The sequence below is a fragment of the Octopus sinensis genome, linkage group LG5 (genome assembly GCF_006345805.1).
Source record: "Octopus sinensis linkage group LG5, ASM634580v1, whole genome shotgun sequence".
Lineage (NCBI taxonomy): Eukaryota > Metazoa > Mollusca > Cephalopoda > Octopoda > Octopodidae > Octopus > Octopus sinensis.
In genome coordinates, this window is record NC_043001.1 from 20759739 (window position 1) to 20778479 (window position 18741).

Below are 18741 nucleotides of genomic sequence, written 5' to 3' on the forward strand. Positions count from 1 at the left end.
TGAATAAATATGATTGATCCTTTAATTCAATTTGTGAAGCTGACTGCATTTGATTAGGGTCTTGTGTAAAAGAATACAATACAACACAAGTAGCAGAGTGCCATCTTTGTTGCATCTTACTAACTCATTTTATATTAATCTCCTACCATGCAAGGTTACAAATAATACAGTTTTTAAAATGTAGAAGATTCAAAGTTAAATACCGGAATAACAAGTTTCTTAGCTTCTAAAAAGTGTTCATAAGCACCAAGTGTAGTGGGTCCATTAGCAGCTTCAGCAATGATCTAGAAAGAAAAATTGAAAGTAGAAAAAAAATTTGTGGTTTCTTCAAAGCACTTCTTCACATGGCAACATAATTTAAGATAGGATGAACTACACACTTTTATATATATATAATTTAGAGAAAAACTTCTATTAAATAATTCAATAATGAAAGATGTTATTCACACCATATAGAAAACATATACTATAAAAACCTTATTTGAAAAATCAATAAAGTACAATAAATAGTAAATAGTAGTAAAAATACTATGCACATTCCGTGGCTATATTTTTAAATAGATAATAATAATAAAATCAATTTGATTTAAAATTAAATCGATCTAAAAATTCTATCTAAAAATAAAGTCACTCATCAGGTCTAAAATAATAAATTTTAAAAAAATAATAATAGGATAAATGTACTTATCTTAACTTATACTAAAGAATAAGGTTTTTCTCTAAAGTATATACATATATTATATATTGTGAAATTTGATTTAGAATTGTTAAATTGAATTTTTCCCTGTAAGTTTTGGAATTATATTCCCTGTGCACTGTTTTGTTCTGTATTATTGTGTTTGATCTTGATGTTCCTATGTAGTTGGTTAATAAATTATGTGGATGGGTACTATCTGGTAGTTGATTATTGATTAAAGTGTATTCCTCCATTTTCTTATGTTATTTATATATATATATATACAGGAATATGTACTTACATAAGTGCCAATGAGGGTACAGACGCTGCTATATATATTATTATTATATGTAGAAAAATACAAACTGGGACAAGAACGTAAAACATTTAGAAGACGATACAAAAAACACGCTATGATGAAATTGCTACGATGATCCGGTTCTTGACTGAAGATTGAAGGCTTCGAATGTCCCGTCCGTGTTTTTTGTATCGTCTTCTAAATGTTTTACGTTCTTGTCCCAGTTTGTATTTTTCTACATATAATAATAATATATATATATGTGTGTGTGGTGTGTGTTGGCTTATGTCGGTTGAATGAGAGATGTGTGCTCAATACATGTACAGGATATGGGTATTTTTTTTATTGATACTAAATGTTTGTCTCATGACTTAAGCCTCACAGCACTGTGATCTTCTCACCTGAAGATTGTGAGACAAATTTTCAGTTTCATTAAAAGAAAGGCTATATGTTTCTGTTTGCATGTGTCGTTAATGCATCTGGCACTTCACATCCAGTTATTTGAATTTCACATTCCCAATCATTACACTGGATATGAATATATTACATATATTAAAGCAAGTTGATAATCAGAAGCAGTTAAGTGATAAACTTTAAGACTGATAAATGTTAGTTTTTTTAAATAATTTTTGAAAACAAGCATTAAGTATCAAAACCCTAAATTATTCACTCTCAGCAGTGACTGAGTCATGTCTAATAAAAATCAAATGGATATTGTAGTTGTGATACCCATGCCGGTGGCACGTTGGGCCTCACAGAGGCAATGACGAAAGACCAAAACACCTGAGATATGCTGTGACTGTGAAGACCCGACAAATGAAGTGAGTTCATGGCTCACAGGACGGCCTGCTGTGCTTGAGGAGACCTACTGAGTCAAGTACATCAACATCAAAATAAAAATCAAATGGAAATTGTAGTTGTGGTACCCATGCCGGTGGCCCATAAAAAGCACCATTCAAACATGGCCAATGCCAGCCTCCTCTGGCCCCTGTGCCAGTGGCACGTAAAAAGTACCCACTACACTCACGGAGTGGTTGGCGTTAGGAAGGGCATCCAGCTGTAGAAACACTGCCAGATCTGACTGGAGCCTGGTACAGCCTCCTGGCTTCCCAAAGACCGGTCGAACCATCTACCCATGCTAGCATGGAAAATGGATGTTAAACGATGATGATGATGATGATAGGGACAAGTTAATTATACAATCAGTGAGATTATTAATAATTAATCAATGAAATCTACAAGAGGAAAATTAACAGAAGACGACAAGAGGCATTATTGCACATTATCATGACTAGTTGAACTGTCAGCAAATTTTCTGCTGATTCACTATCAATCACTAAACAATAAGATTCATTTCAACACAAGATATGCATTCAATATTTCTATCTTGAAATCATGGAGGTCAATCTCCTTTTTATTAAGAACATAAAATATTAAGTGAAAAAGAAATAGTATATTCACTTTAGCTTTAACTTTGTGAGCATTTTCCAAGGTTAATTGTTTCTCACCAGCAGCTGGTACGAGAATGTCACACTGTTCATATAAAATACTTTCTCCAACATATGGTTCAGCTTCAGGGAAGCCAACAATAGTTCCATGTTCCTGAAATAATGAATAGTACAGAACAGAATTAGCAAAGAAAAATCCCTTCAAATATTAAATAAGAAAAAAAAAGGACCTTACTTAAATTTTAGATATTAATTACAACAAATAACAAAATTTTCTTAAGAGATGGAAAATGTTTCAATATTTACATCTAAACTATGTTTCTAACAGTTTGAACTCCAATCAGCACCAGGTATTATATTCATGGGAGTATACATAATACCATACTGAAATTGAACTAGGAATCTTTATTTCTAAACTAAAGATAAAAATCTTCTTATCTACTAGGACACCAACACATAGGCAGACATTTCAACATTTAATACAAAAATCAATATCAATAAATTCCTAAAATATTAATATCTATAACGAGAGGTATATTAAAATGACTGAAGATCAATAACTTACTAGTTTATAATCTTCAAGTTTTCGGGGATCAATTCCATTTGGATTATGGATAGCACCATCAATTTCCATGATTCCAATACATTTTGCACCAGCTCTGTGTAGATATCTCATTGTGTGGAGACCGACATTACCAAAGCCCTAAATAGAAAGAAATTAGTTACTAATCATTAGTTCAATAATTTTCAAAATAGTTGATCAGGAGAGATTGGAGCAAACAGAAAGGGGCTTACAGTCTGCTACTAATTTTATTTATTAGTACCAAGAATGTTCTATCTATAACAACAGCACTATACAAATGAAGCAGAATGAGCCAATGCATGATCCTATGTGGTTACTCACCCTGCTAGAAATAGCAGTAGAATGCAAGAGTGGCTGTGTGGTAAGTAGCTTGCTTACCAACCACATGGTCCCGGTTTCAGTCCCACTGTGTGGCACCTTAGGTAAGTGTCTTCTACTATAGCCTCGGGCCAACCAAAGCCTTGTGAGTGGATTTGGTAGATGGAAACTGAAAGAAGCCCAGCATATATATGTATATGTACATATATATATATGTGTGTGTGTGTAAGTTTGTGTGTCAGTGTTTGTCCCCCCAACATCGCTTGACAACCGATGTTGGTGTGTTTATGTCCCCGTAACTTGGCAGTTCGGCAAAAGATACTGATAGAATAAGTACTAGGCTTACAAAGAATGAGTCCTGGGGTCTATTTGCTCAACTAAAGGCGGCGCTCCAGCATGGCCGCAGTCAAATGACTGAAACAAGTAAAAGATTAATAGAGCCTGCACCAACTCCAAAATGGAAGGTGACATTGAATATATTTCAGTAAACATTTATTAGAAAATAAGATGAAATGGTTGATCATAAACTTGCCCAATACGAGCTGAACTGGGGCTAAAAGAGCAGCTAAAAGCAGGACATTAGTTCACTTATTTCCTGCCTGACAAAACTTAAGCTTTCCTGCAAAGGATGCCATCAAATCTAAAATCTACTTGTACTTAATCTCTGAACCATCATCACTCACCATCCTAGCCTCACTCCACTCCTTTCATGATGTCCATGTAACCAGATATGGCATTCATCTTTCTCCCCTCCCTATGGGTCTCTTAGGTGACATCTTCAGCACCATATTTGATGCTGTCCTTCACTCATTCTGACACAATTTTATAGCTTTCCCTCATCAAGCTGATTGTAGGTTTTTCTATTTAACCAGCAACTAGTTACCAACAACCATTATATAGCTCTCTTCCTTCACCCTCTCTCCTGCTACCCCATTACATTCATACTAATACTCTCTCTCCTCTTTCTCAATTTAGGTCACAACTCACCTTCTATTCACACTAGTGGTCACCTTTGCTTCGAAGGTTATGCAGAGGAGAAAGGAGATAAGACAACCTCTCTGGTGCTGGTGCCACAATAAAATGCACCCAATATGCTCTCTAAAGTGATTGGTGTTAAGAAGGACATCCAGCTGTAGAAACCATGCCAAAAAGGAACAAATGAACGAGACGGGGTCTTCTAACTGCCTAAGAGGGCAGTTACTCTAAATAACAATTTTCTTGGAGCATGAGGACTCACATGGAAAGCAAACTTAAATGTGTATGTTATTAAGAAGCTCACTTTGTAACCATGTGGTTTCAGGTTCAGTCTCACTACGTGGCACCTTGGGCCAATGTCTTGCATTATAAGCCCCAGACCAACTAATGCCTTGTGAGTGAATTTGATTGATGGAATTGTGTGAAAGCCCATTGTTGGTTTGTTGATGTCCCAGTAGCTTAATGATTTGGCAAAAAAAAAAAAAAAAAAGACCAATAGAGTATGTATCAGACAGAAAAAAAAAAAAGAACTAGGATTGATTTGTTCAAGTAATCCCTTCAAAGATGTGCACCAATATGTAAAATGATATGTATTAACAAATATTTATCAACATAGCTGATCATTCAATTAGGTCAAGGCAAAATAGATTATCTATTTTAGATTGAATCAGATAGTCTGACTTTGCCTTTCATCCTTTCGGTGTCGATTAAATAAGTACCAGTTACGCTCTGAGGTCGATATAATTGACTTAATCCGTTTGTCTGTCCTTGTTTGTCCTCTCTGCGTTTAGCCCCTTGTGGGTAGTAAAGAAATAGGTATTTCGTCTTCCATTACGTTCTGAGTTCAAATTCCGCCAAGATCGACTTTGCCTTTCATCCATTCGGGGCCGATAAACTAAGTACCAGTTACGCTCTGAGGTCGATATAATCGACTTAATCCCTTTGTCTGTCCCCTTGTGGGCAATAAAGAAATAAGAAATCTTTAAAACAAATGAAATCTAAGTACAATGGTGGTGTCTTTGACATCCTTTGATGAGCATGCTTTTAACTCGCTGTAAAATATCTCTGGATAGTTTTTTTTTAACCCTTAACATTCAGATTACACTGTAAAATGTAATGCTTATTTTTTCACTTTATTTTGAACAAGCTGGCCCCATGCTGTCAAAAATGACAGCTAGTTGTAGTATTTTCTATATAAATATGGATGGTAAATCAAATTAATACACTTGTCAATGTTATCTAGAGGTTGTCTTTTGAGATGTAACATCGATCATCGTTTGTTACTGAAAAAAATGCTGGTTCACACTTACATTCACATATTTCCCTTGTACACATACACACATATACTCACAGAGTTGAAACGCTGTTTGATTTTTCTTTTCAGCGTTGAATGTTCACCATCCTACTTCCATTGCACACACACACAAACATTCGCATACCTCCCTTTTACATACACATACACTCACACAGAGTTGAAATGCTCCCACTACCAGTTTACCATCACCCCTTCCTTCTTTATTCATCTATCACCCCCTTTCTCTCTCTCTCCTTCCCTCCCTCTGATTGGAGTAACCATGTATTTCCTCTACAGCAAGACGCTTGTTTGTCCCTCTACTCATACTCTAACCTCTTAAAACAGACCTGTTTCAATACCCTCACCCCTACACCTCAAAGGATTCTTGTCTTGCGAGTCACCAAGCACCCATTGCACTCTGTTGGCATTCGGAAGAACACCCAGCCATAAAAGCCATGCCAAAGCAGTGGAGCCTGGTACTGTCCTCTGGCTTACCAGCTCCTGTGAAATTGTCCAACCCATGCCAGCATGGAAGAGGGACATTAAATGAGGATGATGATGATCATTTGTAAACAATATTTGCAAGCAAAGTTTGAATAAGTCAATGAAACTTTCTTTTACTTGTTTCATTCATCTTGACTGTGGCCATGCTGGAGCACCGCCTTTAGTCGAACAAATCAACCCCAAGGCTTAATCTTTGTAAGCCTAGTACTTATTCTATCGGTCTCTTTTGCCAAACCGCTAAGTTATGGGGACGTGAGCACACCAGCATCGATTGTCAAGCGATGCTGGGGGACAAACATGGACACACAAATATATATATATATATATATATATATATAAATATATATAGCCCGAGGTTATTGTAGAAGACACTTGTCCAAGGTGCCATGCAGTGGGACTAAACCCAGAAACTTGTGGTTGGTTAGCAAGCTACTTTATTTCATTTCATAGAAATTTGCCATAAAGGCATTACACAGAGTAGCTTGCGGGCTAGACATAAACATTAATGAAGCGGATGATTATGATGAAAAATGATAAAGATGGGAGAAGGCAGAAGGCACCCACCGACTCTCTGCTTCTCTAAAACATTTTTCCCCTCCAAAATACATAAATTGAGGTAATAACCCTCTTACAAAAAATACAATTTCTTTGGACCAAACAGCCACTCCTGTGCCTGTATATGCTTAATGTATTTTAAATAAAACATAGATCAAGTGCCAATATTCTGACAAGAAAGTTTGAAATAAAATGTAATGCAGTCTCGTTTATCACTGATCCAAGATAACAAAGTACACTCAATTGTAACCTATGTCACACTTCTCACAGATTGACCTGTAAAAACATGGGTCAGTGGTCAGTTGAATATTCTGCTTGTACAGCAAAAAATGCAGTAACCATCCACAATGCTCAGCTGCAAAGAATGCACTAACAATTGCTTGTGTTTACATCACCATATTGTAAGGCTGCATATTTTTTTTATGGATTCATGTACTAATGCCCAACAACATGCCACCAACGGACAGAAGAAATATGAAGGTGCCTGATTCTAACAAACAATACAGATGAACGTATTCACTACCAGAGAAGGTTGTGATGATCAAGAAAATACACGATGGTGGAAGTTTCACTGCTGCAGGCTATGAGCCACTGAATCTATCATTCATTCTATTTATAAAGTGAATGGAGATTATTCATTTATCACTGTTTTTTTTCTTCTTCTTTTTGAAACTAAACCTCTGTAATAAATGAGGACAGATGTTTGTTGAACTCAGAAACCCAAGAAACAATGACAATATAAAAAAAGCGACACATTCTAAATGATACAATGAGGTGAATATGATATAAATAATAGTCTTCTTTTGACATAATAAAAATAGAATTAACTAAACTAAATTTGGAAAACACCCACATACAATGTAAAACAATTATTTTCTTAACAATAATAGACAAATGATTTTAATATAGGTTATTTATTAATGTACAAAAATTACTCAAAAATGTCTGGAATTTTCCAACAAAAAAAAAAACTTAGGAAAAATTTAGAAATATAGTAAATATAAAAAAAATATTACATAAATGCAATAGAGCTGTTTTGCTTATTTTTGTTTTTTAAACATCAATGGTAGTATAAGTAAACATTTCTAAATATTCAGATATTTGCATAGGACTGGGTGGAATAAATGTTTCATCATTGAGTAGCTTTTATCACACTAACTAATCAATCAGTAATCAAATAAATCAAACTGTTTTGAGTCAGATTTACTGGAACATTAAGTAATGTTCTTAGCTTAAGATTGTTCTGATTATGCTTTGTAGCTTTAAGTATAAAACAATATATATTTAAAATTGTTGTTTGTATGTGAATGAAAATTAAGTTTAGTTTGTAGCGAAAGTAGCACTGAATCTTTTGATACCCCATACGTTAAAATTGGTAACTCGGTTTTGGAATACATAAGAAATAGGAATATATATATATATATAAAGGACAGACTTCTTTCAAACTGAAAGTATTTTATCTCACATTACAATAGAGACTGAAATACTGAAATAGTGTAAGAGATAAGAGATTGCTCTGGGCTCACTTTAGGCAAGAAGTTGAAACTTTTTGGGCCCATGACACTGCATGGACCCTAAGTAAGGCATATGTAAAATTTGAATGAAGTTGGTTGTGTAGTTCTGAAGTTTTAGGGATTCACACAGACAGACAGAAACACATTCTCTAGCATGGAAATCGGACGTTAAATGATGATGATGTAGATGTAATGGACATATACTAATGCTCCTGCTTCTTGCCTATTACTTCCCAGGCAGCATTTTTAGCACTGTTGAAACTGCTGGATTGAATGGTACTGCCCAGGTTCAAAAACCATAATGATATCCACAAGGCAGCTGATGATGGGAATATATTTGACGTGCTTGTTACCTGTGGAATGTTTTACATTGTATAATCTCATAGTTTTAAGTTGTCCTTTATTTTTGCAAGTTTGAACTTGTTGAAGGGTTCTTAGTTTCTTAGGTTACGGTGATTATCCTTCACTAGGATTCTAATTATGGTTAGGATATTTATTTTGGGGCTTCTAGCTTAGGCAAGTTTTGTTGCATGGACATTTTACACTGTTTATATACTTCTGGCAAATTCAAAGAAATATGCATCACAAAGATCAATAAACAAAAATAATCAAGAAGTAACCTGGATAATGAAGGTTTTGTCCCCAAGGCCAGGAGTGCATCCAATCATACTCATATATGAAGCTTCTTCTGTAAAATTCTGGATTCCATGAAAGACACCCTGAAGAAAAAAAATTAAATAAGACATGAATTATACCATATTTTATTATATCAATAGTCATCACAGTAGTTAAAGTAGTGTTTTTCATGGAGAGAAATGTTCCTTCTTTAAGAAAAATACAAAGAGAGAGTGTATGTGTGTGTCACACACACAGTGGTATAATACTCTTTCAGCTATACCTATTTCTTTACTACCCACAAGGGGCTAAACACAGAGGGGACAAACAAGGACAGACAAAGGGATTAAGTCAATTATATTGACCCAGTGCGTAACTGGTACTTGATTTATCGACTCCGAAAGGATGAAAGACAAAGTTGACCTTGGCGGAATTTGAACTCAGAACGCAACAGCAGACGAAATACAGCTACGCATTTCGCAGTGTGCTAACGTTTCTGCCAGCTCGCCGCTATACCATCATCATCATCGGCATTTAACATTCACTGCTCTATACTTGTAGGGATACACACACACACAATAGTATAATGCTCTTTCAACTATGAGTATAATGATCTTAAAAGTACTCAGCTTGCAGAGCACTTTAAGCAAGCTATTATGCAATCTTCAGAAATAAACAGTTCTTCCTTTTTTCTCTCTCATCATTTCTATCTAAAGAGATTGGCCAACATGAAGTAAAAGAAAATCTATGCTTTGTACAATGTTATACTGAAGTACAGAATATACCTCTAGACTGGCCTCCGTGCTGGGGGCACATAAAAAGCACCAACCGATCATGGCCATTGCCAGCCCGCCTGGCACCTGTGCCGGTGGCACGTAAAAAGCACCCACTACACTCACGGAGTGGTTGGTGTTAGGAAGGGCATCCAGCTGTAGAAACACTATCAGATCAGACTGGGCCTGGTGCAGCCTCCTGGCTTCCCAGACCCCAGTTGAACCGTCCAACCCATGCTAGCATGGAAAGTGGACGTTAAACGAACGATGATGATTGTTTTACTCAAAATTGTATGCTTAAATAGAAGTAAACACCTTGTCTTTATACACAATATCTTTATGGACGAAAAAGACAAACCAGCTGATCAGATTGTTTCAACCTTGTGTTGGGATTTCATTGGCAACCAACTATCCTCTGTAACTGCCCAGGGAAACATCATTGTTTTAACATCTACTTTCTGATGCTCACATGGGTCAGACAGAAATTGTTGAGGCAGATTTTCTACAGCAGATGTTCTTTCTGTAACAAACATCCACCTATTTCCAAGTAAGCTAATATTTCCTTATGACCAGACATGTTTTCACAAAAATTTGATAAAGGACACGACTTGCACAACAGTGACACTCCTTTACAACTATCACATGATATCAAGGCAAGGAGACAGTAACACACACATGCACACACAGCTTCTTTCAATTTCTGTCCACCAAATCCACTCACAATGTTTTGGTTGGCTTCAGGCTATAATAGGAGATACTTGCTCAATGTGTAATGCAGTGGGACTGAATGCAAAACCTTATGAGTGAGAAGCAAACTTCTTACCACACAGCCATAGCTGTACTGGTGCTCATAAACCTGCTATTACTAATGCTTCAAGTAAAATCAAACAGACCAATTCACATATTTTAGGTAGCTAAGTAATTAATAAATTACTGCTGCATTAACAATGGTTTGTTTCAATGCTATCCTGTTGTACTACAGGGTATAATGATTTTCAACCAACACTGTATGTAGAGACAGAGATAAACATCATGTTCTTATATATAATATCTTCATAGATATTATAGGCGCAGGAGTGGCTGTGTGGTAAGTAACTTGCTAACCAACCACATGGTTCCAGGTTCAGTCCCACTGCGTGGCATCTTGGGCAAGTGTCTTCTGCTATAGCCCTGGGCCGACCAATGCCTTGTGAGTGGATTTGGTAGACGGAAACTGAAAGAAGCCTGTTGTATATATGTATATATATATATATGTATGTGTGTGTGTTTGTCCCCCTAGCATTGCTTGACAACTGATGCTGGTGTGTTTATGTCCCCGTTACTTAGCGGTTCGGCAAAAGAGACCGATAGAATAAGTACTGGGCTTACAAAAAGAATAAGTCCCGGGGTCGAGTTGCTCGATTAAAGGCGGTGCTCCAGCATGGCCGCAGTCAAATGACTGAAACAGGTAAAAGAGTAAGAGTATAGATGAAAACAGGAAAGCCTATCTTGTTACAATCCTGTATTGGGATTTCATCAATGACCATGTATTCAATGACCATGTATTCTCTTTCACTGTCAAACTTTCATTGTCAAATGGAAACACTCCTTATAAGGGATTAAGTAGGCTACTTTATATGCTTAGCATATTTCTGGTAGCTAAAAAATTCACTGACGTATTCAGTAATTTGATGCAGCTTTGAACAAAACACTTAATGCACCAATCATGCAGAATGCTCGCTGTATTTTTTCGGTAACTAGAGCTTATTTTTGATTGATTATAATACTTCAACTGCTGTTTTATCTCACCTGTACTGGATTAGAGTAAATCTTGATCTAAAAAGAGATTTTCTCTAGTCATGGTGTTCTTGATAAACGCACTTGGTTTGATAAACTTGTTGTATATATGTACACATGTCTATACACATGTATGTTAAAGAACAAATGAATTTTACCCATTTAAGTATAATTTGCATTGAAGTCCAACATAATTTAGTTGTGTTTCTATAAACATTGGCATTTGGAAGGACATCCAGCTGGAAAAACCATGTCAAAACTGACCTTGCCTGTGCTGGAGTCATGTAAAAAATACTCAGTCCACTCTGTGGGGTGGTTGGGGTTAGGAAGGGTATCCAGCCATAAAAACCATACCAAAACAAACACAGAAGTCTGGTGCATTTTTCTGCTTGGCTAGCCCGTTAAACCATCCAACCCATGCCAGCATAGAAAGCAGATGTTAAACGATGATATGCATACACCCAAATACATTAAAGATACAGAACATTCAACAACAAAAGAGACGCTCCAGCATGGCCTTGTCCATGATATTAAAATAAAATGAAGGCGGCGTAGGAGTGGCTGTGTGGTAAGTAGCTTGCTTACCAACCACATGGTTCCGGGTTCAGTCCCACTGCGTACCACCTTGGGCAAGTATCTTCTACTATAGCCTCAGGCCAACCAAAGCCTTGTGAGTGGATTTGGTAGACGGAAACTGAAAGAAGCCTGTCATATATATGCATATATATGTGTGTGTGTGTGTGTGTTTGTCCCCACCAACATCACTTGACAACCGATGTTGGTGTGTTTACGTCCCCATAACTTAGTGGTTCAGCAAAAGAGACCGATAGAATAAGTACTAGGCTTACAAAGAATAAGTCCTGGGGTCGATTTGCTCGACTAAAGGCGGTGCTCAAGCATGGCCACAGTCAAATGACTGAAGAGTAAAGAGAGTAAAGAGTAAACTAAATAGACAGTGAAAGATAGATGTAGTGGAAAAATAAAGATCTGTAAAATATTAAAAATATTCTTCCATTGAGTTTCGTGAAACACACAATCCTGTACATCCATATGGCATACATGTAACAAATCTGCTGGAGGGGACATACCACATGAAACACCTGTTAAGTAAGTGCAAGCATATCCACCAATACACCTAAATGTATGCATACATGGACCCACATTCTTTTATTTTTTACTGGTTTCAGTCATAAGACCACAGCCATGTAGAGTTTTTTCTGAATGCAGTCTTGGAGTTTTTCTGAATGAATTGACCCCAGTACATATTTTCTTAAGCCTGGTACTTATTCTATCAGTCTCTTTTACTGAACTACTTACTCACGGAGATGTAAACACATCAATACCAGTTGTCAAATGGTGGTGGGAGACAAACACTGATGCACATTAACACATCAAATCCACTCATTTGGTTTTGGTCAGCCTGAGGTTACAGTAGAAGGCACTTGCCCAAAGTACCATGCATTGAGATTGAACCCAGAACCATGTGGATGGGAAACAAACTTCTTACCACACAACCATGTTCGAGCCATAATTACAAATCCTCAAAACTGCCCCCACTTCAAACCAAAAAAATAAAGAACCCTTGTCACTGTTAGTGACTGAATTGAATCCTACAAAAACTTAACAATCAAAAGAAAACAAACACATACACACATGTGAATGTTTAAATATACAAATTCATACACGAATGTTTACTAATACAAATACATACACACACATGAATGTTTACAAAAACACACATATGAGAAGGAGAGAATATTTCCATGGGAGCCAGTAATGAAAGGCATAGTATGAGCTTAAAACAGCTATTTTTACATGTATCGCTGACACAAAGTTTTGAAAAGAACATAAGAGATAAAGATTTACTTGATAACTTACATATAAGATTTCAAAATATATTCAAACAACAGATAATTCAACAAGAAAACAGGCTTAGATTATCAATTGAAAGATTGGAAATATGAGACTCGAAGTACTAAAAAGTCTGACCCTCTCAGTTTTAATGTATTAAAGAACACTCTACATTTATGTGTAGAGTTGTGCAATTTGCCCAGACTTGTGCCTCAGAGGGTAACTTTCTAGGTGCAATCCCATGGTCATTCATGACCGAAAGGGGTCTCCTCTTCCTGTGCAATTTATCACTTCTCAGTGTCTGCATACATGCATGCATGCATGTATGTATGTATATATATATATATATATATATATATTATTATTAAAATTAATTAAAATCTTAGGGTAGCAAGAATATTTATTGAAAAAATTCTTAGTTACCAGTGGTCTAGTGAGAAGGAAAAAATTAGTCAATAGACTATATATTATTCAGAGAAGAATACAGTGTACATTCAAACACAAAAGAGATACCCAAAGAATAGGATATCTGATTCACTAGAAAGAGCAGTTAAACTCCAAGCCACTATATATGTATATATATATATATACAGGATGGTACAAAAGTAGGTAAACAGTTATGAAAAAAGAAAACATGTACGATACTCATTTTTATCAAAAAAATTTAAAGTTTACAATAGAAGTATTAGTATTATAGTTATGACAAATGTCTTATGATTAATGACAATGAAAATATAAAAAATGAGGTTAAATAATTTAATGTGCTAATAATTTTAATGAATTAAGTATTATAACATTGATGTGATACTCACTGTATACCTACTTTTGCACCCCACTATACACACTAGCATGGAAGGCGGACGTTAAACTATGATGATGATGATGATATATATACACACACATCCTTACAAATATATATATATATATATATACAAAATTAGAAAATGGAGAAACATACTTAAATCAATAAAACATCAACTATCAGATGATACCCAAACATTACTTAATTACACCATTACATATCAGTAAAGGCATTATACAAAATATACAGTAAATGTAAATAGACAAAGAGATATAAGTATAAAATTTCAAATATAATATGTAATTAAATCACATCTGACAGCTGTTTCGGCAGCGAGGGCAGTCATACCTCATTTAACCTATAAGCCATAAAGGCAGGTATAAATGAGGCATTAACAAGGATGCCCCACGGCCTCTTCAGAGAATTAAATTTACACACACACAGGAAAAATAAAAATAAAATTTATTTCTTAGTATAGGAAGTCAACAATCCTATTATCTTTCTATCTATGCACACACATACATATGAAAAGAAAGACATAAAATTCAGTTTTGTATATAAAAAGTGTTTTCATATGAAAGTTTTACTACGAAAATATTAGTCTACGTTGTCACAAAGTGCATTTTACAAAAGAAAAAAAAAAGAGAATCACATCATACTTTAAAGTTTACATATAAAAAAATGTTTCAATGAATAAATTTTAGTGCATATAAAAAACATTTTACTAAATAGATTTTAATGCATGTTTCAACCAAAATTTTACAGGGAAAGGTTAAAACATGCATTGAATAATTCATTCAGTAAATCTTTTTTTATATGAAAACTTTGCAGTAATATGATATTTATTTTTCTTTATGTAAACTTCCACTATTTTTACAGTAAAATTTTTATATGTATACAATTTTGCACTTTTATTTTCATTCATCATCATCATCGTTTAACGTCCGCTTTCCATGCTAGCATGGGTTGGACAGTTTGACTGAGGACTGGCGAACCAGATGGCTGCACCAGGCTCCAATCTTGATCGGGCAGAGTTTCTACAGCTGGATGCCCTTCCTAACGCCAACCACTCTGAGAGTGTAGTGGGTGCTATTATGTGCCACCGGCACGAGGGCCAGTCAGGCGGCACTGGCAACGGCCACACTCAAATGGTGTTTTTTACATGCCATCTGTACAAGAGCCAGTCCAGCGGCACTGCCAACAACCTCGCTTGAATGTTTTTTCACATGCCCGCAGCACAAGTGCCAATATATATATACACTTTACAGGCTTATTATAGGTAAGCTCAATAAAAATGTGCTCCATCCAGTAAGAGTAATATTATTTATATGCAATTACAAAAGCACTACAAAGAGTTTCATGCTTTAAGATTGGTAGATTTATATAGCATGCCATCTATCTCCAACCAATCTTAAATCTATGAAACCATTACTAGTTCTTTTGTAATTGTGCACATTAAGTTATATTAGAAAACAGAACAGCCCCCATGGCTTTCGGAGACATTTTCTCACAAATTGGCAATATGCACTTGGATGCATCATTACTCATGTCAATGCCCAGGACACGCACTGATTTTGACTCAGGAACTGCAATTCTTCCCAGACCAGTGTATCCAGTCTGCATGTCGTTCAGCTTTGTGTTCCGGTAGCACAGGGCTTGGAACTTCCCTGCATTAAACTGCATATTGTCCTCAGCCCACCTGTATATTGTATCCAACTCTCGTTGCAGATGTGCAATATCTCCAGGGTTTTGTATTGTCTGAGAGACTTTTGTGTCATCAGCATAGCTAGCAAGGGTGGCCATCTTAGCAACTGAGGACATGCCTGAAAGGGCTACTATGAACAGCAGTGGCCCCATGACAGTGCCCTGTGGAACACCACTTGTTATTTGTGTTTCCTTGGAGGTGGCTCCACTGGCCACCACTGCCTGCCTTCTATCTTTTAGGAAGTTGTGCAGCCACTGCCAAGATCACACATACATACACACACATATATATACATACACATATATATAAATACATATATACATAAATACACATACATATATATATAAATACATATACACACATATATACACATAAATATATACATAAATACATATGCACACATATATATACACATACATACACATATATATATATATATATACATACATATACACATATTTAATATTAATATGGACACACAGACACACGTGTTGTTATAGTTCAGTTTGAAATTATTAAAAAAAAAAAGTACTCAATACATCCAATAGAGAAGATTTATTTATGAAATGAATTCCTCTTACAAGACTTGTTCTCAATATAACTGGGAGATTTGGAGTGTGACCAAAAGTGTTAGTTGTGAGAGTGATTGAATGCAGGTTTAGAATTTACAGGTAATATGAGAAGTATGAAAAGTTAATAAGGAGAGAAGAATAAATAGACAAGAAGAAAGAGAAAAGAGAAAGAAGATAGGAGAGTGAGGAAAGGGAAAAATATGAAGGAGACAGTATCAGAGCCAACTGAGAGAGAGAATGGATGGGTGGCTGCACAGAGAGAGAGAGAGAGAGAGAGAGAGAGAGAGAGAGAGCGAGAGAGAGAGAGAGCGAGAGAGAGAAAAGAAAAAAGATGGAGAGGGAGTGAAAAAGCTCAAAAAGAAAGAGAAGAGAAATAAAGAACAAAAAAAAGAGAGAAAATTTTGAATAAGCAAGACTGATAAACAGGCTGATAGATAATGGGTGGGAAAATAGGTAAAAAGATAGACAGCTGGACAAGTTACCTTGGGAACCAAAAACGGAAAGAAATTCATAAAGTTGAAATACAAAGAAAAAATAAAATGGAGACATAAGGAAAAAGTTTCAGTGCCATGTTTGGGTGAATTGGTTAAGTAGTATTTTAAGCTGACCTATGTTTTGTGGAGAAAGATGAGAGGAGTATCACTGTAAGGTAGAAGAATCAGATTAGAAAGAGGGGCAGTCAGAGGTGAAAGCTAAATTTAGTTACTTCACAGATTTGTACTAGATTAAACAAGTTCATGCTTGGCTAGAATAGCATAATTTAAGAGAAGAAAAAATAAACTTCAGCTGAGACCGAAGAACTGGATGGAGTCAGGTTTAAAATTAATAGCATTATCAAATTTATAAGAAATGAGAAATGCTAGATCAAGTTAGTATGTGTGAGTATATGTGTATATACATATGCGTGTGTGTATATATATATATATATATTTTATTTAAAGCAGCAGAAAATTCAACAAAACCTGTTACTCTGAGTTTCCCGTTGCCGTTCATCGGACAGTTTTTGCTAGAATCTAGCAAAAACTGTCCGATGAACGGCAACGGGAAACTCAGAGTAACAAGTTTTGTTGAATTTTCTGCTGCTTTAAATAAAGCATATTACTCTACCACTGGTATTTGAGTACTTTTTTTCCACCTTGTTTCACAAATATGTTTTCATAACAAAACAAAAGATGAAGACAGGTAGTGTAGACAACAAACAGATGTATTCATATAATGCTCGGGAAGTGAAAAAGTCTTTAACATTTCAAGCCTACGCTCTTCCACAGAAAGGAACAGAGAAAGAAACAAGGAGAGAAAATAAAGAATGTATAGTGGCTAGCAATCCATCATGGCAAATGCCGGACAGAAGGGTCACACAGGAGAGCTAGGGAGAAGGGGAGATAATAGAGTAGTGGTGATCCCAAAACGAAGATGCGCGTGCGTGTCTATAAGAGAGTTTGCAAGTGCATGTGGAAGAGGGCTGGTGATTTTGATGTGTGTGTGTGTAGGTGTGAAAATATGAGTCTAGGAAGTGGTCAGTGCTGATGTGTGCATGGTGGTGTGTTGTGTGGTATGGTGGTGTAAGGTGTAGTGGTGTGTGGTATGGTGAGGGTGTTGGGATGTGAGAGTGGGGAAAGCAAATGCATACACTCACACTTCATACATAGTGTAATACATTGATAGGATCATGCTGGTTCCATGTATAAAACATCCATGTCAGAGCCACATACAAAGTGGTTGACCTTAGGAAGAGGGTATTTAGCCATAGAAACCATGCCAAACCAAACAAATGGAGCCTGAACAGCTCTCTGGCAGGCCAGCTCCAGTCAAACCATCCAATTCATGCCAGTTTCTGAGTTCAAATTCTGCCATGATGGACTATGTTTTTCATCCTTTCGGGTCAATAAAATAAGTACCAGTTCAGCATTAGGGGTTTATATAATCAACCAAAAAAAATCACAATTGTCCAAAGACACAGGCATGTCCTCTACATCCCTCTCTCAGCTGAGAGGTCCTAATTTTTGTAAGCTCATAGGTTCTGGTGCCATGCAAAAGCACCCATGCCCCGCAAAAGCTCCTGTACTGGTGCCACACAAAAGCTTGTGCCGGTTCCACATAAAAGTGCCCATGCCTGTGCCATGTAAAAGCACCCATGCTAGTGCCATGTTAAAAGCACCTAGTACACTCTGTAAAGTGGTTGGTGTGAGGAAGGGCATCCAGCCATAGAAACCATGTCAAAGCAGACAGTAGAGCTAGGTGCAACCTTCTGACTTGCCAGTTCCTGTCAAACCATCCAACCCATGCCAGCATGGAATACAGAATTAAATGATCATATATCTATGTAGTGGATGTTTTTTATGTGCCACCAGCACGAGAGCCAGTCAGGCAGCACTGGCATCAACCACACTAAAATGGTGCTTTTTACGTGCCACCAAGACAAACCAATATAAATATATATATATATGGCTGTCACTGACAGATTTTTCTGCTTTTGAAAAGA

At 36.2% G+C, this 18741-nt stretch overlaps 1 protein-coding gene across 1 annotated transcript in view; it reads right to left on the reverse strand.

The window, feature by feature from the left end:
* LOC115211648 (glutamate dehydrogenase, mitochondrial) overlaps window positions 1-18741 on the reverse strand; it is a 44476-nt gene that overhangs the window by 9827 nt on the left and 15908 nt on the right. Inside the window, exons 5-8 of the mRNA XM_029780283.2 lie at window positions 8786-8884; window positions 2988-3125; window positions 2436-2576; window positions 204-284 (exon numbers count right to left, since the gene is read on the reverse strand). Of these exons, the coding sequence (XP_029636143.1) occupies window positions 204-284; window positions 2436-2576; window positions 2988-3125; window positions 8786-8884 (459 nt within the window). The remainder of the gene's footprint in view (window positions 1-203; window positions 285-2435; window positions 2577-2987; window positions 3126-8785; window positions 8885-18741) is intronic.